Source organism: Chiloscyllium punctatum, chromosome 11, assembly GCF_047496795.1.
Source record: "Chiloscyllium punctatum isolate Juve2018m chromosome 11, sChiPun1.3, whole genome shotgun sequence".
NCBI lineage: Eukaryota > Metazoa > Chordata > Chondrichthyes > Orectolobiformes > Hemiscylliidae > Chiloscyllium > Chiloscyllium punctatum.
The window spans coordinates 64,002,531-64,028,390 of NC_092749.1; the positions used below are offsets into that span (position 1 = coordinate 64,002,531).

Here is a 25,860-nt window from a genome sequence, read left to right on the forward strand (position 1 = left end):
GGATACGAGGTACTGGAGAGACTGTAAAGAAAATTTAAAAAGATTGTACCATAAATACATAGCTTAACATATCAGGAAAGAGTTGACAGGTTGAATATCTTGAGAAAAGACAGCTGAGAGAATTCTAAATAATGGTCTTTAAAATTGTGAAAGATTTTGATAGAGTGGATATAGAGAGAATGTTTCCTCTTGCGGGGAAGAATATAGCTGGATGCTGAAAGGTAAAATAGAGAGAAAGAAATCCAATATCAAAGAGTGATAAGAATGTGAATTTGCTCCAAAGAAGGGATTGATTGACGAGAATATCAAAGCATATAAAAAGTGAATAAACTGTCACAAAGATATTTTTAGAGAAGAAAAGGGAAGAGGTTTGAGTCAAGTATAAACATTGATATGAAATTTTTGTATTGAATGACTTGTTGCTGTTCCATATATCCAATGATTGTGGTGTTACACCATGTAGGAGGCATTAGCATTGTAGAAAGTAGGGTTGATGAATACTCATGGTCATTTGACACCCAGAAATTGATGCAATATATTGGATTCAACTTTTATCTAGTCTCTACATCTATAATTTAATGAATTTTTTTAAAAAAAAGTTCTCTTATAGTACCTAAATAAGTAACATCTACTTTGATTTTGGAGCTTTCCCACATCAAGAGATACATGAACCAGACAAAGCTTGTTTTTTCTGGGACAAATAGCTAGTCTATAACCTGAGTTCCACATCAAACCTGGCTGATCAAAGAGATTTTCATGCACTTACAGTCTGCCACAGATTTATGGGGAAACTTTGATCATGTTGCTCACATGTACTTTCCATGACCACCAATGTATGGAGTGGTACTTGAACATGGAGCTTCTAGTTCAGAGTACAAGATATACATACTGTGCCACAGGACCACCAAATCATACTGAAATTTCAATGCCTCAATTCCCTACTGGTTAGGGGCAAATCAGTCAAACTCTATACAGACATTCTAAAAAGTAGTTTACCTGCACTAAAGCACATCCATCTGCAAATCTGGCAAGCTTCCCTGTGGAGATTTCAAGCTTTCTATCGAAACAAAGCAATGAAACATCGTAAGTAAAACAATATTTCTCTTTAGTATATTACAATCTTATTTGGGATATTGTAATGTTTAGGATAATAGTTTGTCATGTGAACTGCTCACTCATCTTTATTAAAGAAAACAATTATAGGAATAAATCTATCAATCATTCAACTTAAATGATAGTTTTAAAATACACCATTAATTGATAAAATCAAAATGCAAATGCTAGCTTCTAAAATCCTACCACCAATTTTCATTTGGTTCTTTTAAGATAAAAGGCCTTGCTACAGCCAAGAAGGTGGGCAAGAGACCTGTGGTCTTGTCTCCAGAACAATCCACAAACCGTGGCTTTTTCAAGACAGAAAACAACACAACTGCCAACTGTAGGTGGGAATCATGCACATTCTTCCTCAACACTCCCTTGATCACAAATTGAGAATGAAAACTCAATTTGAGAAACACAAATACAAACCCATTTCCTAATTTAGCAAGTATTTGGGCATTGAATCAATTCTCAAATTTATTTTCCCACTGTTAAGTCCAGCAAAATTGTCTAGTTGTCCTGGGCCATTAAACAATGTTTCTTTAACTAAAACGTCTCACTTCATTATCTAAAATCAGAAATTGACACCTTTAAGAATATAACTGGCGTTATCACACCAAATAAGCCAACCTTGTTATATATACTTAGTGCATAGACATTGGTTCATGTTGGACTTGGTCAGCCTTCCAGTTTGTACAGACTCAACTTCCAATCTATGTCATGGGATAGGAATTAGAACAGGAATGTAAATACTCACACCCATCCCAAAATAAAAACATTGCTTGTTACAGCACTCCAACTACTTCCTAGATTTAGGACAATGACTGTTAGAAGACAAGTGGGCTGCATTGTCCTTAATGGTGTTGAACTGCTTGAATGTTATTGGAGCTGCATTCATCCTATTGAGTAAGGAGCTTTCAGTTACACTTCAGATTTATGCCTTGTAAACTGTTGACAGGTTTTGGGGAATTAGGTGGTGAGTTAATCATCACAAAACTTCCAACTTTTACTGCTATGGCATTAATATGGCTGGCCCATACTAGAGTAAGGTAATGGTGTTGAATGTCAAGGCGGATAGGTTTTCTTTTTTGGAAACTTTTGTGAGAAAAATTTACTTGAAATTTATTAACCTGAGGCTGTACTTTGGCCAGGACTTACAGCCTATGAACTCAGACTACTTTGCCTGAGGAGCTGTGTATAGCATTGAACACTGCAATTATCACTGAGTATCCCCACTTTATTGATCTTATACATCTCTATAAATGAGCATCTATGGTGTCCATTGCTCTTGATGTGGTTTCCTCTACACTGGGGAGACAGGATACCAACTTGGGGAACGTTTCAGAGAACATCTTTGGGACACACATACACGAAACAACCCCACAGCCCTAAGGCCGAACACTTTAACTCCCCTCCCACTCCGCCAAGGACATGCAAGTCCTGGGCCTCCACTACCAGCATACCCTAGCCACCTAACACCTGGAGGAAGAATGCCTCATCTTTCACCTTGGGACCCTCCAACCACACAGGATCAATGTTGATTTCACTAGTTTCCTCATTATCTCTCCCTGCACCTTTATTCCATATCCAACCTTCCAACTCGGCACTGCCCTCTTGAACTGTCCTATTTGTCCATCTTCTTTCCCACCTATCTGCTCCACCCTCCTCTCCAAACTTTCACCATCACCCTCCACCTTCATCTACCTACCAGCTATCTTCCTCTGAGCCCCACACACCACCCACCCTTATTTATTTCTCAGCCCCCTTGGGCCATCAGCCCATTCCTGATGAAGAGCTCATGCTCGAAACAGCAACTCTCCAGCTCCTCAGATGCTGCCTGACCGGCTGTGCTTTTCCAGCACCACACTTTTTGACTCTGATTTCCAGCATCTGTAGTCCTGACTTTCTCCTAATTGATTTCTAAGGGCTGTTGAGATTCAACTACATTGATATTAGTTTGGAATCACAAACGCCAGATTAGGTGAAGGTAGTGTCTTTAATTAAAAGACAGATGCATTGATCGTGTTATCAACAATCCAGTTTATTGTGGGAAAGGAATTCCTGTCTCCTGATTATTAATTCAGATCTCTGGATTACTAGATGAATAATGCGACCACTCTGCAATTGCTCCTTGTCATGAACTGAACTACTGAAAGTGAATAAGCTTCTGAGGATAGTATTATCTTCACTGAGTGAAGTCAAATATGGCCTCATCTCCATTTCTTCTTCATATCAGGACCAGTAATCTTTTGCTCTTTAATATTTTCTCTAATATTTTCCTGCTTTTCAACTGTTTTTTGTGCGGCCTGTTTGTTGGAGTGGCATTGAAAGGCAAGTTTACCCACTAGCTGTGTATTTTGAACCTTGGTGATAAATCATTGCACAATCTGCAGATTCTGCTACATGTGAAGCAGGTGGTGCTTCATGTATTGGATAGGTGGGTTGATTGGAGGTTGTGCTCTCTATCCAATACCTCAACTTCACCTCTGTTCATTCCTGACAAAGTCACAATCTGTTTGGTACAAGCAAGTGCCACTTGCTAAGAATAATCAATGATAGACGGTATCATTTTGCTGATGGGACAACAATTCTTTAAATTGGTCTTGCCTTTTTGTGGTTAAAACATACCTGGACAATTTTCCCCATTGCAAGGTAGGTGCCAGTGTTGTTATTGAGCAGGAAAAAAGTGGTGAGGGCACACTTGGTTTAGGTACCTTAGGTATATTAAAGGAAAAAGAACAACGAGAGAGAGAGAATAGGGCCCCTCAAGTGGATATGTATTTGTAGAATTGCAGGAGATGGGTGATGTTCTCAATGAATATTTTTCCTTTGTGTTTACCATGGAGAAAGAAAGACATGAAGACTTGGGAACTTGGGGAAGTTAGTGGCAGTTGTTGAGGACAGTCTATATCACAGTAAAGGAGGAGCTGGATGTATTAGAATGTATGAAAGTGGATAAATTGCCTGGTCCTGACAAGATATATCCAAGAACACCGCAAAAGGCTAGAGAAGAAATTGTAGAGACCCTGGCTAATAGTTTTCCATCATTGCTAGCCAGGGGTGAGGTCCTGGAAGACTGGAGAGTAATGAATGTTATGCCCTTATTCAAGAAGGGCTGCAAAGAAAAGCCTGGGAATTATAAACCAGTAAGTTTAACATCAGTGATGAGTAAGATACTCGAGAAGACTGTGGAATAAGATATACATATATTTGGAATAACAGCGTTTGATTAGGAGAAGTAAGCATGGCTTTGAGAGTAGGAGATCATACCTCATGAATTTGTTAGAGTTCTTTGATGAAGTGACCGGGACGGTTGATGTGGGCAGGGTGGTAGATCTGGTCTATATGGATTTTAGTGAGGCCTTTTATAAGGTTCCACATGGTAGGCTGCTCTGGAAAGTTAGATCACATGGAATCCAGGGCAAACTGGACACAAAATTGGCTTGATGGTAGAAAGCGAGGGTAATAGTGGAAGGTGCTTATCAATTGGAGGCCTCTGATTGCTGGAGTGCTTTAGGGGTTAGTGCTGGGCCGACGACTCTGTTATCTATATCAACGATTTGGATGAGAATGTACAAGGCATGATTAGTATGTTTGATAATGACACTAAAATAGGAGGTATAGTGGACAGTGAGGAAGGTTATCAGAAATTACAGCAGGACCTTGATCAGCTGGGGAAGTGGGCTGAGAAATAGCAAATAGAGTTTAATATAGATAAGTGTGAGGTCTTGCATTTTGGAAAGTCAAATCAAGGTAGGAGTTCATGGCGAATGGTAGGGCCTTAAGGAGTGTAGTAGAACAGAGAGATCTTGAAATTCTGGTTCACAGTTCTCTGAAAGTAGAGTCACAGGTAGACAGGGCAGTGAAGGTAGAGTTTGGCACACAGGCATTCATTAGCCAGGGCACTGAGTATAGAAGATGGGAAGTTATCTTGCAGTTATACAGGACATTGGTGAGGTCACACTTCGAGTAGTGTTCAGCTTTGGTCACTTTGCTAGAAGAAGAATGTTATTAAACTGAAAAGACTGCAGAAGAAATTTACAATGATGTTGTCTGGATTCAATGATCTGAGTTATAGGGAGAGGTTTGTCAAGCTAGGACTATTTTCTTTAAAGCGTAGTAGGCTGAGAGGGGACCTTATAGAGACATATAAGATCATGAGAGGCATGGATAGGGTGAATGCACTCAGTCTTTTTCCCAGGGTTGGGGAAGAGTGGACTGGAGGGCATCAGTTTAAACTTAGTGGGGAAAGAATAAAAAGGAACCTGAGGGGCAACTTTTTTTTTAAAAACACAGAGGGTGGTATGTGTTTGGAATGAGCTGCTAGCAGAAATGGTTGAAGTGGGTACATTAACAACATTTAAAAGGCATTTGGACAAATACATGGATAGGAAAGGTTTAGAGTGAGATGGGCCAAGTGTAGGGATAAAGGGCTAGCATGGATGGATATTTTGGTCAGCATGGAACAATTAGGGCCAAAAAGGGCTTTTTCCATGCTGTAGGACTCTTTGACTCTATGACCTGGTTTTGGAGCACAACTCAAGGACTACAATTGGAATGCTGTCATGGTCCATAGCTTGCACCTAATACATTCAGCCATTCTTGATATCATATGGAATGAACTGAATTATCTGAAGATTGGTACCCTAATGCTGAGGATCTCAGCCTCTTGCACAGAAATGCTGGGCTCCCTCAATGAAGATGAGAATATTTATGGAGCTTCCTTCTCCTGTTTGTTGTTTAATTGTCCACATTCTTTGTAATTCTCAATTTCAGAGAAGTGACTGCTCAGCCATTGATATATTCAAGATAAGAGTGGTAGATTTTTGGGCACTGAGGGAATTCAAAGATATTCAGGAAATTGGAGGGGATATACAAAAAATGTTTAATGGTGGAACAAATTTTAAGGGCCAAATTGGTGCTTCTGTTCTTCTTTCTTTTCTTGTGTTCTATGTACAGAATATAAAAATTAAAATGTAATTGCACATTTATATAAAGTTGTACACAATAAAAAGGATAAACTTCATCAACCTCCCTGGTAGCCCTTATTCCAAATTTAAGGCCTTTGCTTCAGTGCTACCTCACTTTCAACCACAATGTAAAATTCTATCATATTGTGGCCACTCATCCCGAAAGGTTCTTTTGCATTACACAACACAAAACTTAAAATAGCCAGTCCTCAAACAGGCTCCTCACCATACTCCTCTAGAAAATCGATCTCTAACAGTTCAGATGCCATCCTCAATGCTTATGCTCAATTGGTTTACCCAACCTGTATGCAGATTGAATTCATCCATGATAACTGGGTTGCATGTACTTCATGTTTCTCACCCTATTATTGATTACATACCCTAGACTACCATTTGTTTTTGGTGGCCTATATAAATTACGCTAATCAATATCTGCTGCTCCTTGCTGTTTCTGAGCTCTACTCAAATGGGTTCCATATATTGTTCTTCTGATCTGAGATCCTTCCTTACTAACGTACTGATGCCAACCAGTTATCATCAGCACAAATCCTCCTTCCTCTTTTTGCTCGTCATAACTGGACTCTGATTCCCAATCCTCATCACCAGGCAGCCATGATTCTACAATGGCAGTTAGATCATAACATTTAAATCTAATCATCTACCATATTGCAAACACCATGCATTAGATGGCCCTTAACTTGGTCTTTTTGACATCATGCAGCACTCAAAGCTTAGTCAGTGCTTGGCTTTGTTTTTCCTGCCTTCTAGTTTCCCTAGCACTTTTACAACTTTCTATTACTAAGTTTATTTCCTTTGAATTTGGGTTTCTCTTCAAGTCTCCACCTCCTCACAAGCCTGTTTAAATCCACCCTAACAGCATTAGCAAATTTCCCCATGAGGGTATTAGTCTCATTTTTGCTTAGATGAAACCCATACAACTTGCTCCAGAACTGGCCCCAAAGCCTCAGAAATCTGAGCCTTTCCTCCTTACACTAGTTTTTCAGCCACATGTTAAATCAATCAATCCTCCTGTTCTTATATTAACTCACACATGATACTAAGAGCTATCCTGAATTTTTGCTCGAGGGCCTGCTTCTTAATTTTCTAACTCTCAAACCTGCTCCCAGGAACTCAACTGTCTTCTTTCTGATCTTACTGGCACCAATGTGGAACACAACGGCTGACTGATTCCCTTCCCCAGAAGGACGTCCTGCAGCTGCTCCAGGATATCCTTCATCCTGGATTTAGCAAGACAACACACTATCCTTTAATGCAGCGGAAAGGAATACCATTCCCTTTTCCTATTACCCTTCCGTCTGTCACCAACACTCAACCCCTCCCAAAAAAAAGCCAAAATGCCCAAGGTGCAATGGATTTAGTTTTGGCTGCACTCTCCTGAAGAACCACTGCCCTCACCATATCCAAAATGAAATACTGATTAACAAGCAGAATAGACTCAAGAGATCCCTGCATTCTCCTATAGTGCCTGATGGTCACCCATTCCTTCATGCCTGCATGCTTCTAACCTGAGGAGACACCAACTTCAATTCATGTTATCCACATAGTCCTCTCCCTCATGGGTGTACAACAGTGACGCCAGACGATACGCAAGTTCCAAAACTCAGTACACAGGGTATGTTCATGACTCCATAAACAACATGATGCTTGACCCAGCTTACCTTCCATCCCAGAACTCAAAATAAAACTCCTGAGCTGTCCCATGCAATTTCAGATTTCCAGCATTTGCAGTTCCTTCTTTTGTTTTATATTAGCCCAGCAGTATTTACCTATTTCTGTATTAGAGCTTCTCAACGTCACTAATAAAGGAAACGGCCGCTGCCCTGGACAGGATCGTCCACAGGCCTTAGCGCTGACCACTCTGTGGGACCACTCTAGCCCCGTCCTTTCATCGGGGACACATGTGACAAACTCACCTACTGCTGCCCTGATCCACCGAAACTCGTCCCCGGACGGTGTTGCTGGCCCATAGTTGTTGATAAGCTCGTCTCACCGGCTGCCGCCCGGGTCCCGGGCACGACTTCCATAGAAACGGAGTCCCAAGCGTGGACCCTCTCTCAGGTAAAAACCTGCAGAATCTGCGAAACATCAACAACTTCATGTCCACGGCACAGGGCGCCGCCATGACACACACCTCCCTATAAACCCCTCTGTGATTGGCTCGTTCACTCCCAATGAAACCTTAGCAACACCTTAACTCTCCCTCGGCCTTTCATTTTCTATTTCCCCAGTTTTTAATTTGTTTCTTATGTGTATTTTTCCAGAGAATGAAATAGGAAAATTCAACTTCCGGTTTTCAATTTAAAGCGATAGAGACGTGTTTCTCCTGCTATTTGTTAACCAAATTTTATTTGCTGATCGTGTTGTGGAATTTCACTGTAAATGTCATCTCACAGGTATGTTTAAGCTATCTCAGCTCGTAGTAGTAACATTATCAGAAAATAATTATAAGTATGCAGTCATTAGGGCAGTTGTTACGTAGTTAAAAAATAGTAAAGTATTAACGTGTGGAGTTTGCACATTCTCCCTGTGGTAAAAACATTGACTGCAGATACTGGAAACCAGATTCTGGATTAGTGGTGCTGGAAGAGCACAGCAGTTCAGGCAGCATCCAAGGAGCTTCGAAATCGACGTTTCGGGCAAACGCCCTTCGCCAGGAATAAAGGCAGTGAGCCTGAAGCATGGAGAGATAAACTAGAGGAGGGTGGGGGTGGGGAGAAAGTAGCATAGAGTACAATGGGTGAGTGGGGGAGGGGATGAAGGTGATAGGTCAAGGAGGAGAGGGTGGAGTGGATAGGTGGAAAAGAAGATAGGCAGGTAGGACAAGTCATGGGGACAGTTACTGAGCTGGAAGTTTAGAACTAGGGTGAGGTGGGGGAAGGGGAAATGAGGATACTGGAACACTTCAATCCCAGGGCATCAATGTGGACTTCAACAGTTTCCTCATTTCCCCTTCCCCCACCTCACCCTAGTTCTAAACTTCCAGCTCAGTAACTGTCCCCATGACTTGTCCTACCTGCCTATCTTCTTTTCCACCTATCCACTCCACCCTCTCCTCCTTGACCTATCACCTTCATCCCCTCCCCCACTCACCCATTGTACTCTATGCTACTTTCTCCCCACCCCCACCCTCCTCTAGCTTATCTCTCCACGCTTCAGGCTCACTGCCTTTATTCCTGGTGAAGGGCGTTTGCCCGAAACGTCGATTTCGAAGCTCCTTGGATGCTGCCTGAACTACATTCTCCCTGTGTCTGTGTGGGTTTTCTCCGGCGCTCAGGTTTCCTCCCACAGTCCAAAGATGTGCAGGTTAGACGGATTGGCCGTGGGAAATGTAGGGTTACAGGGATAGGGTAGTGGGGTGAATCTGGTTGGGATGCTCTTCAGAGAATTGGTGTGGACCTTTTTAGCCAAATAGTCTGTTTCCATACTGTAGGGATTCTGTGATTCAATTCTATAAAATATGGAGCCTTCTGAGGCATAAAAATTTCTATGATAAAAGTTTAAGATAAAAGTGAATCATACTCTTAGAATCACAGAGATGTACAGCACAGAAACAGACCCTTCAGTCCAACTTGTCCTTGCCGTCCAGGTATCTTTAAGTAATCAATTCCCATTTGCCAGCACTTGGCCCTTATCCCACTAGACCTTTCCCATTCATATACCCATCCAGATGCCTTTTAAATGCTGTAATTGTACCAGCCTTCACCATTTCCTCTGGCTGCTCATTCCATTCACACACCACTTTCTGCGTGAAAAGATTACCCTTTTAAATATTTCCCTTTTAGGTCCCATTTAAATATTTCCCCTCTTACCCTAAGCCTATGCCCCCCCCAGTTCTGGACTCCCCCCATCTGAAAAATTGTGAGCTCACTCTCCAACTTGTGCTTCAAGCCATTGATAGTGACTTGGCTAATTGAAAAGCTGTTCACTTTCTCACAATAATAGCTTCTCATGTAAATAGTCTGTCCATTATACAAGTGACTTAATAATTATGTCATCTTCAAATTGTCAAACAAGGCATTTCAAGCATCTGCTACAGAACATGCTACATCATTTGCAAAACTATGAGCATTAATGTTTATTGGACACAATGTGACTGAACTGCCGCCACTTCTTTCCCGCAAAGTGAGATCTATGGATACAGATGGAAATCAAAAACAAAGGTCAGCTGTAAATTGAAGTTTGAAAGGTGTGAGGTGTTGTGTTTTAGGAATTTTTACATAAGGGTCCAACCTTTTAATATTGCTTCCATCCCAAGAAAGTCCACATGTACTTGGACATATCTTGATTTGTCTTTTAAGAGCAGAATCCACAAAGATTGGTAGCATTGTTCCCATGAATCATCAACCCTTGTCCTTCTAAATGGTGGTGGTCATGTATTTGGAAGGTGTCTAAGGAGAAAGTAAGGACTGCAGATGCTGGAGATCAGAGCTGAAAACATGTTGCTGGAAAAGCGCAGCAGGTCAGGCAGCATCCAAGGAGCAGGAGAATCGACGTTTCGGGATTCCTGAAGAAGGGCTCATGCCTGAAACGTCGATTCTCCTGCTCCTTGGATGCTGCCTGACCTGCTGTGCTTTTCCAGCAACACGGTTTCAGCAAGATGTCTAAGGAACCTTGGTGAGTACAATGCACCTTGTGGTACACATTGCTGATACTGAGCATTGATGGTGGACGGAGTGAATCTTTGTGGATGTAGTATCAATCAAACAGGCTGCTTCCTCCTGGATGCTGTCAATTTTCTGCAGTGTTGTGGAGCTGCAGTAATCAAGTAAATTGGGGAGTATTTCATCAAACTCTTGACTTATGTCTTGTAGATGATGAACAGGCTTTAGAGAGCGAGGAGGTGAGTTACTCAATATGGGAGTTTTAATCTCTGGCTCTAATAGCCTTATATTATAGGGTGTTGATAGTAGGGAATTCAGTGTTGGTAATGCCATTGAAAGCCAATGGATGATGGTGAGATTCTGTCTTCTTTGAGATGGTCATTGACTGAAATTTTGTGGTTTCAATGGTATTTGTCACTTTTCAGCCCTGGATATTGTCCAAGTCCAGCTGTATTGGCGTTAGAATACTTCAATATCCATTAAGTTGTAAGTGGTGCTGAACATTGTACATCCATTAGTTAACATCCCATATCTCACTTTATGATGCAGGGAAAGTCATTGATGAAGCAGCTGAAGATGGTTGGGAGAAGGACATTACCCTGAGGAATGCCTACAGACATGTCCAAGAGCTGAGATGATTGACCTCCAACAATTAGAATCATCTTCCCTTGTGACAGATAGGACTCCCCCAACCAGTAGAGTTTGTCCCTGATTCGCATTGGCTTTTTACTAGGGCTCCTTGATGCAACATTTGATCAAATGTGGCCATGATGTCAAGGGTAGTGAATCTTACCTCACCTCTGGAACTCAGCGCTTTTGTCCAGAATTGAATAAAGGCTGTAATAAGATCAGTGGTCTAACAGAACTCAATCTAAGCACTAGTGAGCAAGTTATTGTTTGGTAAGTGCTGCTTGATAGCACTGTTGATGACCCCTTGCATAACTTTACTGATGATCAGGTCTGATCGGATCATAAATAGCCAGGTTGGATTTATCCACTTTTTTGTGTACTGGACAAACCTGGGCAATTTTCTGCATTGTTGGGTGGACACCAGAGTTCTAGATGCCAATGTTGCTCTCCATTAAAAAGTAACTATGCTTCAGAAATTGCTGACTATATTAAAAGCTTTGAAAGATTGTGAGGCTGTGAAAGTGAGATACAGAAGGACTTTTTCATGCATGTATACAATAGCGCATGTAAAAGAATTTTCAAGATTACTTTCAAGGAAGGATTGGGGAATTAACGTAAAAAACATTAACTAAGGCGGACACAAAGAACAAAATTGAACTGGAGATGAGTCAAAAGACATTTTCTTTTATCGTGCTTCACTGATTGTGAATGTCACTGGCTAGGCAGCATTTATTGCTCATCTCTAATTGTCCTTGTGGAGGTTATGGTGAGCTACTTTCTTGAACTCCTACAGAGCAGGTAACTCACAGTACTGTTAGGAAGGGGGTTGAAGGATTTTGTTCTAGCAGTAGTGACAGAGTGAAAATATAGTTTCACTATAGGGGAGGCACAGTGGTTAGCACTGCTGTCACACAACGCCAAGGACCTGGCGACTGTGTGGAGTTTGCACTTTGTCCCCGTGTCTGCATGAGTTTCCCCCAGGTGCTTCGGTTTCCTTCCACAGTCCAAAGATGTGCAGGTTAGGTGAATTGGCCACACTTAAATTGTCCATAGTGTTCAGGGATGTGCAGGTTGGGTGCATTAGTCAGGGGTAAATGTAGGGTAGTAGAGTAGGGTGATAGATTTGGATGGGTTACTCTTTGGAGGGTCGGTGTGGACTTGTTGGGCCGAAGGGCCTGTTTCCACACTGTAGGGATTCTATGGATAGTTCCAAATCAGAATGGTGTGTCGGTTGGATGGAAGCTACTAGGTGGCTGTGCTTCCGTGCTTTTGCTGCTTCTGCTTTTCTAGGTGGTCAAAGTCACAGGTTTGGAAGGTGCTATTGAACAGCCTTGTAAATGTTACAAATGTCTGCCAGCTGTGGAGGGAGTGATAGATGGGATACTAATCAACACTAGATTAGAGTGGTGCTGGAAAAGCACAGCAGGTTAGGCAGCATCCGAGGTGCAGGAAAATCGATGTTTCGGGCATTTCCGGATGAAGGGTTTTTGCCCGAAATGTTGATTTTCCTGCTCCTTGGATGTTGACTGAACTGCTATGCTTTTCCAGCACCACTCTAATCTAGACTCTGATTTCCAGCATCTGCAGTCCTCACTTTTGCCTATTAATCAAGCAGGCTGCTCTGTCCTCAATGATGTCAAGCTTATTCAGTGTTTTGTGGCGAGTATTCCTTCACACACCTGACTTGTACCTCATAGACAGTGACAGGCATTGAAAACTTGGGAGGGGAGTCACTCACTGCAGGATTCCTAGCCTCTGACTTGCTCTTGTAGCCACAGTATTTATATGTCTGGTCCATTTCAGTTTCTGTTCAATGATAACCCTCCTGATGTAAGTAGCGGATTCACTGATGATGATGCCATTGAATGTCAAGGGGAGATGATTAGATTCTGTCTTGTTGGCAATGGTCATTGCCTGGGACTTGTATGGCATACATGTTACTTATCTTTGAGGAGAAAGTGAGGACTGCAGATGCTGGAGATCAGAGCTGAAAATGTGTTGCTGGAAAAGCGCAGCAGGTCAGGCAGCATCCAAGGAGCAGGAGAATCGACGTTTCAGGCATGAGCCCTTCTTCAGGAATGAGGAAAGTGTGTCCAGCAGGCTAAGATAAAAGGTAGGGAGGAGGGACTTGGGGGAGGGACGTTGGGAATGTGATAGGTGGAAGGAGGTTAAGATGAGGGTGATAGGCCGGAGTGGAGGTGGTGGCAAAGACGTCAGGAAGAAGATTGCAGGTTAGGAAGGCGGTGCTGAGTTCGAGGAATTTGGCTGAGACAAGGTGGGGGGGGGAGGGGAAATGAGGAAACTGGAGAAATCTGAGTTCATCCCTTGTGGTTGGAGGGTTCCTAGGCGGAAGATGAGGCGTTCTTCCTCCAGCCGTTGTGTTGCTATGGTCTGGCGATGGAGGAGTCCAAGGACCTGCATGTCCTTGGTGGAGTGGAAGGGGGAGTTGAAGTGTTGAGCCACGGGGTGGTTGGTCCGGGTGTCCCAGAGGTGTTCTTTGAAATGTTCCTCAAGTAGACGGCCTGTCTCCCCAATATAGAGGAGGCCACATCGGGTGCAGCGGATGCAATAAATGATTTGTGTGGAGGTGCAGGTGAATTTGTGACGGATATGGAAGGATCCCTTGGGGCCTTGAAGGGAAGTAAGGGAGGAGGTGTGGGCGCAAGTTTTGCATTTCTTGCGGTTGCAGGGGAAGGTGCCGGGAGTGGAGGTTTGGTTGGTGGGGGGTGTGGACCTGACGAGGGAGTCACGGAGGGAGTGGTCTTTTCGGAATACTGATAGGGGAGGGGAGAGAAATATATCCTTGGTGGTGGGGTTCGTTTGGAGGTGGCGGAAATGACGACGGATGATATGTATCTGGAGGTTGGTGGGGTGGTAGATGAGGACTAGTGGGGTTCTGTCCTAGTGGCGATTGGAGGGGCAGGGCTCAAGGGCGGAGGAGCGGGAAGTGGAGGAGATGAGGTGGAGGGTATCGTTGATCACGTCTGGGGGTAAATTGCGGTCTTTTAAGAAGGAGGTCATCTGGGTTGTACGGTATTGGAACTGGTCCTCCTGGGAGCAGATGCGGCGGAGACGAAGGAATTGGGAATATGGGATGGTGTTTTTACAGGGGGCAGAGTGGGGAGGAGGTGTAGTCTAGGTAGCTGTGGGAGTCGCTCAGTTTATTGTAAATGTCTGTGTTGATTCGGTCGCCCGAGATAGAAATGGAAAGGTTGAAGAAGGGGAGAGAGGGGTCTGAGACGGTCCAGGTGAATTTGAGGTCGGGATGGAAGGTGTTGCCTTATCTTCACAATGGACATCCAGTCCCTGTACACCTCCATCCCCCATCACAAAGGACTCAAAGCCCTCTGCTTCTTCCTTTCCCACCGTACCAACCAGTACCCTTCCACCGACACCCTCCTTCGACTGACTGAACTGTTCCTCACCCTCAACAACTTCTCTTTCCAATCCTCCCACTTCCTCCAAACCAAAGGGCACCCGCATTGGCCCCAGCTATGCCTGCCTCTTCATAGGATATGTGGAACAGTCCATCTTCCGCAGCTACACTGGCCCCACCCCCGACCTTTTCCTCTGCTACATTGATGACTGTATCGGCGCTGCCTCGTGCTCCCACGAGGAGGTTGAACAGTTCGTCCACTTTACCAACACCTTCCACCCCGACCTCAAATTCACCTGGACCGTCTCAGACTCCTCCCTCCCCTTCCTAGACCTTTCCATTTCTATCTCGGGCGACCGAATCAGCACGGACATTTACTATAAACTGAGCGACTCCCACAGCTACCTAGACTACACCTCCTCCAGCCTGCCCCCTGTAAAAACACCATCCCATATTCCCAATTCCTTCGTCTCCGCCACATCTGCTCCCAGGAGGACCAGTTCCAATACCGTACAACCCAGATGGCCTCCTTCTTACCCGCAATTTACCCCCAGATGTGATCAACGATGCCCTCCACCGCATCTCCTCCACTTCCCACTCCTCCGCCCTTGAGCCCTGCCCCTCCAATCGCCACCAGGACAGAACCCCACTTGTCCTCACGTACCACCCCACCAACCTCCAGATACATCATATCATCCGTCGTCATTTCCGCCACCTCCAAACGGACCCCACCACCAAGGATATATTTCTCTCCCCTCCCCTATCAGCATTCCGAAAAGACTGCTCCCTCCGTGACTCCCTCGTTAGGTCCACACCCCCCACCAACCAAACCTCCACTCCCGGCACCTTCCCCTGCAACCGCAAGAAATGCAAAACTTGCGCCCACACCTCCCCCTTACTTCCCTCCAAGGCCCCAAGGGATCCTTCCTTATCCGCCACAAATTCACTTGCACCTCCACACACATCATTTATTGCATCCGCTGCACCCGATGTGGCCTCCTCTATATTGGGGAGACAGGCCGTCTACTTGAGGAACATTTCAGAGAACACCTCTGGGACACCCGGACCAACCAACCCAACCACCCCGTAGCTCAACACTTCAACTCCCCCTCCCACTCCACCAAGGACATGCAGGTCCTTGACTCCTCCATCGCCAGACCATAGCAACACAACGGCTGGAGAAAGAACGCCTCATCTTCCGTTTAGGAACCCTCCAACCACAAGGGATGAACTCAGATTTCTCCAGTTTCCTCATTTTCCCCTTCCCCACCTTGTCTCAGTCAAATCCTTCGAACTCAGCACCACATCCTAATCTACAATCTTCTTCCTGACTTCTCCGCCCCCACCCCCACTCCGGCCTATCGCCCTCACCTTGACCTCCTTCCACCTATCACATTTCCAGCGCCCCTCCCCCAAGTCCCTCCTCCCTACCTTTTATCTTAGCCTGCTTGGCACACCCTCCTCATTCCTGAAGAAGGGCTCATGCCCGAAACGTCGATTCTCCTGCTCCTTGGATGCTGCCTGACCTGCTGTGCTTTCCCAGCAACACATTTTCATACATGTTACTTATCAGTCCAACCCTGAATGTTGCCTAAATTTTGCAGCATATGGTCACAGGCAGCTTTGGTATCTGAAGAGTAATGAATGGTGCTAAACATTGTGCAGTCAACAGCAGATGTCCCCGTTTCTGACCTTACAATGGAAAAAAGGTCATTGTTGAAACAACTGAAGATGGCTGGGCTTAGGACACTGTCCAGAAAAGCTTCTGTAGTGATGTCCGGGACTGAAAGCAATGATCTCCAATAATCACAATCATACACCAACCTCTTTTGTGTTAGGTTTGAATCCAACCATTGGAGAGTAACCTCTCCCCCCCTCCTTCCATTCCTGTTGATTAATTTTTCTAGGGCTCCTTGAGGCCATACTCGGTCAAGTGCTGCCTTGATATCAAGGGCAGTCACCCTCACTTTACATCTGGAGGTCAGTTCTTTCGTCCATATTTAGACAAAGGCTTTAATGAGATCAAGAGCTTCGTCACTCTGTGGAACCCAAACTCATGTCATCTGAAAAGTAATGAAACAAAAATGAAAATTAATAGAATGACAGAATGAATATTAGAAAAGTGAAAAAGTAATAAGAAGCAGGATTAAATATTGATTTGGAAGCAAACAGTATTTAATATAAAACTTCTGACTGCTCATTGTTAACTTTAAATATGTTTCTCACATGAAAATCCAATGACCACTGGGAATGTTCACTTCCATCTGCCAAATTTACTTTCTGCTTTTGTAGCAATGCACCGTGCAAGAAGATTGGCTGCTTTCTATACTTTTTGCTTTTGATCATCTTTTTCAACAATGTGTACTACACCAATGTGGAAAATGTCAAATATCAATGCTATCCCAATCTGTTAAAAACAGGATAACAGCATTTCATTGGTACATTTAAAAGAATATCAATGTGTTCCCTAGGAACTTGTCAAGTTGCAGGTTTAATTAAATCTTTCTTTCCTAACTAGTTCTGCTGTTCACCACCCCCCTCCAACCCACATTTCTGTTACTCTTAAATTCCACAAGATGGCACTGTTATAACATTTTATTAGTTCAACAGTTGAACACAACACAATTAAGACACAATTTATCAGATCGTGAGTTAGAAAATAGAGTACAAATAGATTTTTTAAATACTTTTGGACTCCATTGGTTGCCAAGAAAATATATTAAAAACTACTAATGTTGGAAATTACATCCATTATGACTATGACTAAGGCAAATTTCCCTCACCTTTTTATCAACTTTTCTCCAGCCTTTGACACAGTTGATTACACCAACCTCATTCAGCGTCTTTACACTGGGAGTCTGCAAATGCCTCTATTTTAATTGTAGCCCGAGAATCACCAGCAATGTATTCTGTTTTCACTTCCACACATTCACTTCTGGTGTTCTCCAAAGATTCGGTGTTCCAAATGGACGGCAGGACAGCTCAGTAGTTAGCACTGTTACCTCCCAACACTAGGGACCTAGGTTTGATCCCAGCCTTGGGTGACTATCAGCGTGGAGTTTGCACATTCTCCCTGTATCTCAACTAATACCTTACTTTGAAAATGCTCATCCTTGTTTCCATGTCCATCTGAGACTTGACCCTACCATTTCTCTAGTCTGTTCCAGTATAATAGAATTCCAGATACCAGCGCAGTTTTAATTCTGGCCTCTTGAACGTTCCTGATTTTAACTGGTCCACCACTGTTCCATCATTTTAGTTGCTGAGGTCCTAAATACTGGAATTCCTTCCATAAACCTTTCAATTCTCTACATCATGTTTTCCTCCTGTAGGGGATTCCTTAAAATCTAAAACCTACCCCTTTCAATAAGCTTTTTGTTATCTGCACTAACATCTTATTTGGGGGCTTTGTGTATATTTTGTTTAATATCAGTTCTGTGAAGGACCATCCATTGCTTTCTAAGGCAGAGAGTTCCAAGGTCATAGAGCTCGCTGAGAGTAAAATAAAATCACCTCTGCCCTAAATGGGCAAATCCTAAACCCTAATTTTAGGCTCACCTACAAGAGGAAACATCCTTTCCATATCCACCAGGTCAAGACTGTTCAAGACCTTATCTTGGGATGAACCTCCACAATCCAGCAGTCTTGAGACTGGCAACTGCTGTGGTTCATCACCCTCAGTACTTCCAGTTTTCTGAAGATTCCACAGTGCTTCTGCTTTTTGTTTGAAGAAGATGTATTTTACACTACGGAAGAGAAAATTTTTGAGAATTTAAATGCTGTAAAGGCAGTTAGAAGCCTAACGAGCAGAGTTCCTGCCTTGTAACTACTGTAAAGGGAGCTTCCAGTATTTAAGAACTGAAAAGGAATTTCAAAGAGCAGCAAGCAAGCATTCTAGCAGTTAACTACTGATAGGCAGTTTAATAAGCAGTGCGAGTTCACAGCTATGGATCACCTGAAAACTTTCTCTCTGTCATAAGATCAGATGTGGTAATGTTCGCTGATGGTTGCACAATGTTCAGCACTATTTAGGACTCCACAGATTCTGAAGCAGTCTATGTTCAAATGCAACAAGATCTGGACGATAGGCTTTGGCTAACAAGTGGTAAGTAATATTTGCAGAACACAAATGCCACAGGAATGACCATCTCCGATAAGAGACACCTAAATCACTGTCCTTTGGTAAGGCCATTGAATATCACTGAACCCTGCACTACCAAAATCCTGGGGTTTCGATTGACCTGACTTAACTGGACTTCCCTCATAGATACAGTAGCTACAACAGCAGGTGAGGGGCCAGGGACACTGTAGCTAGTAACTCACCTCTTGATTTCCCAAAGTCTATTCACCATCTACAAGGCACCAGGCACAAGGAGTGTAATGGAATACTCCCCACTTGCATGGATGGGTACAGCTCCACCAACACTTAACCAGCTTGATACCACCCAGGACAAATTGGGTGCTTGATTGGCACCATGTCCACAAGCATCCATTACAGTATGTCTACTTTCTACAAGATGCACTTCAGAAATTTATCAAAGATCCTTCAACAACACCTTCCAAACCCACAAAGACTTCATCTGGAAGGACAAGGGCAGCAAATATATGGGAACACCAGCATCTGCAAGTTCCCCTCAAAGTCACTCGCCATCCTGACTTGGAAAATATTGTCTTTCCTTCACTGCTGGGTCAAAATCTTGGAATTACGTCCCTAAAGGCATTTTGGGACTACCTACAGCATATGGACTAGAGCGGTTCAAGAAAGCAGCTCATTACCAGCTTCTCTAGGGCAACTAGAGACAGGAATAAATGCGCACGTCCCACGAGTGAAAACAAAACACATTTTAAAGAGCAGACAGCAAGCGAGAATTCCCATGATTTAACACCTGTCACAGTTCCTGGTATTTAACCACTTAAGTGTTTGAAATGGCATCAAAGAAAACAACGCGCTGTGGAAATGCATCATTATCTGTACAGCAAAAGATTGAATTATTTGAAAAAATTAGAAATGTATATATTGGTACAGGCCTGTTTCAGGCTTTCAATCACATGCTGTGGTCTTCCACAGTGTGTGAGTGAAAGATGAAAAAGGATAATATCTTTAGCAAACAAAAACAGAAATCACTCAAGGAACTCAGCTTGTTTAGCAAAATCTGTGGAAAAAAAGCAGAATTAATGTTTTGAGTCTGGTGATTCTTTATCAGAACTGTTAGAAACTAGGAAAAAGTTATATTTATGCTGAAGCTGAAATGGGGAGGGTGGGGGTGGTAGGGGAGGTGAGCAGATAATTGGACTTGGTGCTGAGAGAGAGAGACTTGAAAGGTGTAGGTAAACAAGGAGATTATGGATAGCAGGCCAGGACAGAAGAGAAGCGGAGCTGAAAAAAAAACAGAAGAGGTCAAATCTGTATATAAAATACAATATAAACTTCTTTAAAGAAAGACCAAAATACTTGAGACTAGCCCACTGTAAGATTGTTTCAGGGAGATTCCTCACCAGCCCCCTAAAGCTGACTGTGATGCACAATATTCCCATAGATGAATAGCTTATCAAGGGTCATACTAGAAGTCCTTTGAATGTGTAGTGACTTCAGGTTATTAAAAGGAATGGGAGTGGAGAAAGAAATGGTTTAAAAACTCTGACATGTGACTTCCCTTTCTCTGGTTTGGCAAAGGCCCGATCCTGAGCTGTAAAATGGAAGTACAACCTGTACCAGCATCAAGTCAATTTTCACCATTCTAAACTCCAGTGGAAGCAAGTCAAGTTTGTCCAGCTGTTCCTCATAAGACAACCTACTTATTCCAGTTGTCATTATAGTAAACTTCCTCTGAACTACCTCTAATGCATTTATGTCCTTCCTTAAAGAAGGAGACCAAAACTGCATATAATATTTGAGTTGTAGTCTCATCAAATCCCTGTATAACTGAAGCATAACATTCCTGTGTTTGTGTTCAATTCATGGTCCTTCTTAATTACATGCTGCATCTGCAAACTAACTTTTTGTGACTCGGGCACTAGAATACCGAGATCCCTCTGCACCTTGGAATTCTGCAGTCATTTTCCACTTAAGTGATACCCTTTTTTATTGTTTCTGCTAATGTGAACCATTTTCCAACATTAAAAACCTGGCAGATGGAGTGTACCTATTCACTCAACCTATCCATATCCATCTGCAACCCTCACATGTACTTTCCTACCTACCTTGGTGACATCTGCAAATTTAGCAACCATGCCTTTGCTCTCCTCACTTACAATGACACCCTCCTTTTCCTGACCATTGACCAAATCAGAGCCCTCTGTACTAAGTGGATATGCGAAAATCATAAGTAAGAGTTTGTGAGTCTCTTAGTATTCATGATTAATTAATTATTTATGTCAGTATTACCAACATATGCCTGGATAAATATGATCAATTTACTGAGTTGTGGAAGCTGATGGAAGGAAAAATTGAGCAGGATTGCAACAAGTGGGTGTTACTACTGGGACAAGAGGAATGTGCTCGGTATTAAACCCCACTACTCTATTATGATGTGGAGGTTTAACCCCTCTGTTAATTAAAAGTAAACACCCAGAAAAGCTTGCTTTGCCTCATAATCTGTTAAAATGTGAGTGACAGAGAACTCCTAATTTCCATTACTTAAATAACAATTTATTTTCCTAACTCTAATAGCAAATACTAAACAAAACACAATGAGCAAATCCAAGTCCCCTTTTTCTTAACTACTTATTATCTGATCCCAACTCTATAAAAACGCTGTTCCAACAAACACACTTATTAAACATTACGTTAACTTAATCTCAAGTCCACACAGTTTCTGTTTTCCCAGCTCTCTTCAATCTTCCAATCTGTTGATCTCCCTGGGTCAACTTCTTTCTTTTTACATCTCTATGACTCTATGAATATGTTTTACAGGAAAAGGTAACTTTCGATAGAGAATGCTTTCTTATTTCTTTGCTAGCAAGATGTTAAATGGGCAGTTGCTCTGCTCGTCAGTGGCAGCTGCTCGCCCTCTAATTTTCAAAATGCCGGGTTTATATACTCCCCATGGCACATTAAATTCTTATAATTTGATTGGTTTCCAGGTGTCAAAACAATTAAATTCAAATTCTATTAGCTTCTGGTATCCTGGGCATAATTTAAACTAATTGGTTAAATTTGAATTGTTGTCAAAACAGCAACCAAAACTCAGGTAAACATTTAACAGCCAATTTGTTACATGTATGCATTTTGGAATAGTCCGTCTCCCAGCCTTTCCATTCAGACAGCTGAGTCTGCACTTTTAAGATTACTTCAATATTAAAAAAAACTCTCTATTTTAAAGTGAACACACATGCTTTCGACTTCGTAACAATTCCATGATTCGCACCATTAGTATAAATGTTTTGAAATAATCACCAAAATGGCATATTGTTTTCCCCTTAGGTATTGCCATCTAGAATAAAAGAGACATTCACCAGGTTCTTTCACAAACTCAAAATTAATTCCTTTACTTCAAAATGGGCAGCATGGTAGCTCAGTGGTTAGCACTGCTGCCTGATAGCACCAGGGACCCGGGTTCGATTCTAGCGTTCGGCAACTGTCAGCGTGGGTTTCCTCCCACAATCCAAAGATGTCCAGGTTAAGTGAATTGGCCATGCTAAATTGCCCATTCAGGGATGTGTAGGTTAGGTGCATGAGTCAGGGATAAGTGTAGGGGAATGGGTCTGAATGGGATATTCTTCGGAGAGTCGGTGTGGACATGTTTGGCCAAAGGGCCTGTTTCCACACGGTAAGGATTCTGATTCTTAAAAAAAAAACTAAAGAAATCTCTCAATGCATGTGGCAAAACTGGTTAACATCCAAGCTATAATCCAGAATTAGATTGATATCCTTTTATTAATTCTAAACAAACCCTTGTTTCACATAAAGGACAGCAAAGACTCAGCAGAGATGATATTTTGAAAGAGTCAAAAGACTCACTGTTATTTGCCAAAGGTCAGGAAAACAAAAGATAGGATTTGACAAATTCTCACAGTATACCAGGTATATTGCTGACAAAATTGAATTGCTGACATAGACTGGTGGAAGATCTTCCAGGCAAGCTTCAGCTTTGATAGAAATCAAGCTGATTCCAAGAGTTTGAAAAGCAGTCACAACTCAGTGTTTCGGGGTTTACGAGGTAGTCAGATATTGAGGTGTGAGAACTTTATCCTGTTCTCAATAACTTCAACCAAGAGAGACTGAGAGATGAGTAACTCACTACTAACTCTGGTGGCTTTCTTCTTTCCTTCTGACTCCCTAGGTTTTTTGAATCAGCCAAGACTGGAAAGGATTGTTAGGCAACTATCAGAACGGGGGCCCAATAATCTTTTTCAAAGCCAAGTCTTTCAGCAATAAACCCTATCTCTGATTTCTCTAAAAGCCTTGCTTGGCTGTTCTCCAAATCATTTAACCTTCAGTCATTAGCAGGAGGAACATAGTCACATTTAACTTAACCTAATTTCCAAAAGAAAACATGCCCTTCTCCCTTGGTAAAAATCTTGTTTAATCTAGAAGGTGTCTAAACAGTTCAATATCTTCCAGGTGCTCACATAATCTATAAATATAAATATGTAGTCCCAACATGCCTGCACCCTTAGGAAATGAAGTACCATTTCCAAATATGTTTCATTATGATGTAGACATGAAAACATATACAAAACAAAAACACAAAAGTTTAGAATACAAAGTCCACATATTTTTATTTCCTTTATTTTGGCCGATGGACTAAAAATGGGAAGATTCTGCTTTAAACCAAGGGAACTATGTAAAGAGGTGGTTGTTGTCTTAAAAACCATGATTATTGGAGCAACCTGTGAGTTATGTATAATGCTACTTTTCCCTGGAACAGTGAGAGTATAAACAGATATCCAGGAGATGGTGGGATGATTGCTTGGCTTCAGTGTTCTAATTGATTGCTATGTAGGTGACCTTGGCTTATATGGAGCAGGTGAGGCAAAGAATCACCTTGTTTCTAGAGAGAAAGCATAAAAAAACTCTCTTCTGTGGTGATGTATTAGCAAGTCTCCAGTAACAGCTGGCTGACTTCATTTCAACTTATTCTGCCAATGCCCAGTTGAGGAAGGAATAAAACACCTTCAAAGACAGTGAAAGGATGAATGAAAGAAAAGATCAGTTTTCGAACAACTTTATGTCAACAGCAAAGAACTGAAAAGGAATTGAAAGGAAGAGAAGGAAAGCAACTCATCAAATCCTGTGGTCCAGACTGGTGCTCCTGAACAGCTTCTCCTGATTTTTCTTTCTTTTTTCACATTAATATACATGTCTATCTTTTGTGAATTGTGGGAGGGAGGACTTAAGACAGGAAAGAATTTAAGTTGTAGAGTTAGCAATAAGTTAGCAATTTAAATTTCCTAATTGCCATTGGTTAAAGACAAGTTTTTGTAATAAACAGTTATTTTCTTGTTAAACATGGAAACCCATTGAATCTTTTAGCCTGAGTTTGTCAGTCAGGCAAACTGGGAACTTTTAATAGCTTAACCAAATAGTTTCACATTTGTGATGATTTCAGAAATAGTGGACCTTTATTGCCAGCACTGTGCCCGAGTAAGCCATAACACTTATATTAATTTATCCTTATTCACTCTTTATACAAAATCAACATAGTCTATTGTCATCTTATTAATTTCCAAATGATTCCAATATCATCGCATTACTGACAGTGCATCAGGAATAATGTTATCCTTCCCAGTAAAATTAACAATCTTTGTTAGGTGACTGAATTAGCAAAACCTTCTGAAACAGTCTAGCATTGGAATTTTTAAGCTTTTCTACAAAGGCCAAGTGATTATGTTCACATGTATTTCCATTTTTTTGCAGTTATGATAGATGTAAATTTGAATACGTTTAAGAGTTTGTAATAATCCTAGGGTTTTTTTTATACTGTACACTATTTAATGTTGATTTAGGTTTTTTAGTTCTGGCTTATCTATGTTCGATTCATCTGCTTGCAGTTATTCTACCCCATCCCAAAATCACTGGCAATAATGGTCGTTTTAAAGGGTTTAGTGCAGTTAGAGGAAACCAATGCTGGTTCATTTGTTAAGATTATCTATAGCTTTTCAAAAGCTGTTAGGCACTCTTTTACCACATTGCCTTTACCTGCTTTTGCACTAATCCTATAGTGGAGCTTTTATGGTGTTGAAATTTGCCAAAAACTCAACAGAAGCCACGCAGGCCCATATATCCACGATGTCCCATTTAAAGTTTGGAATGGGGAATTCCGTCAAAGGCTTTACTTTCACTGTAAAGCCTTTCACTGTCCATTGCACCATGTCCTTTACCTTACAACGTGTGATACATAAGTCACCCACATTTACATGATTACACTCTTGGCAAGATCTATACTAAATCAGGTAACTGTAGCTGTTTAGATGAGGCTTATAATTGTTTTACATGTTCCCCCCAAGTGTTGCTGTATGCTATACATCATCTACGTAAATCACACAATTACGAACACAAATTACAACTTGGTTCATGAGTCTTTGACAAGTAGTGGAGCATTTTAAAACCCAAATGGTATGGCTTGACATTGATAAAACCCATTTGTGACACAAAATCTAATCTCTCAATTGAACTTTATTTCAATGGCACTTGCCACTCCAGACTTAAGCAAAAAAAAGTGCTATTTTATTGATGTAGATTTCCCTATAGTTACCACAAGTCTAGCTAAACCTATACACCCTAGTATATAACAATAGATGTCCTTAAACTCTGTAAGTAATCTAATTAGATCCTCCCATTTTCATTCCTGTTTGAGCTGGAATATGATGTTCAATTGTCCCAATATCGCAATATTAGCTAACTGAATAACAGGTTTGTGAATTATCTATGTCTGTTTCTGCCTCGCTCTCATTTTCTATGGTATCCTCCACTATTCCTTCTTCCTGACATACTTGCTCCTTCTTACCTTCTTCCAATGGGGTATCATTTCATCTTTTTGAAATGACAAAACTGACTCCTTTTCCTGTGATCTGGAGTATTTATCAGATAAATTCACTATTAACTTTGTTAATTACATTGTATGGATCAATGAAACTTATTTTTCAAGTTTGTCCCTGTAAAAGTAATAATACTAATATTTCATTCCCTTTTTGTAATGTTCTGGTTTCAGCATGTTTATCT

At 41.9% G+C, this 25,860-nt stretch overlaps 1 protein-coding gene and 1 long non-coding RNA gene across 3 annotated transcripts in view; one reads left to right on the forward strand and one right to left on the reverse strand.

The window, feature by feature from the left end:
* The window catches only part of pnpt1 (polyribonucleotide nucleotidyltransferase 1, mitochondrial), a 79,132-nt gene extending 70,892 nt beyond the window's left edge, over positions 1-8,240 (reverse strand). Inside the window, exons 1-2 of one of the 2 annotated variants that reach the window (XM_072580963.1) lie at positions 8,003-8,240; positions 997-1,057 (exon numbers count right to left, since the gene is read on the reverse strand). In XM_072580963.1, coding sequence (XP_072437064.1) covers positions 997-1,057; positions 8,003-8,211 — 270 coding nt within the window. In that variant the 5' untranslated portion in view covers positions 8,212-8,240. The remainder of the gene's footprint in view (positions 1-996; positions 1,058-8,002) is intronic. The other variant, XM_072580964.1, reaches the window with a different exon arrangement.
* LOC140483057 (uncharacterized) overlaps positions 8,236-25,860 on the forward strand; it is a 44,630-nt gene continuing 27,005 nt past the window's right edge. The window contains exon 1 of the long non-coding RNA XR_011961872.1: positions 8,236-8,482. This is a non-coding gene — a long non-coding RNA (uncharacterized lncRNA). The remainder of the gene's footprint in view (positions 8,483-25,860) is intronic.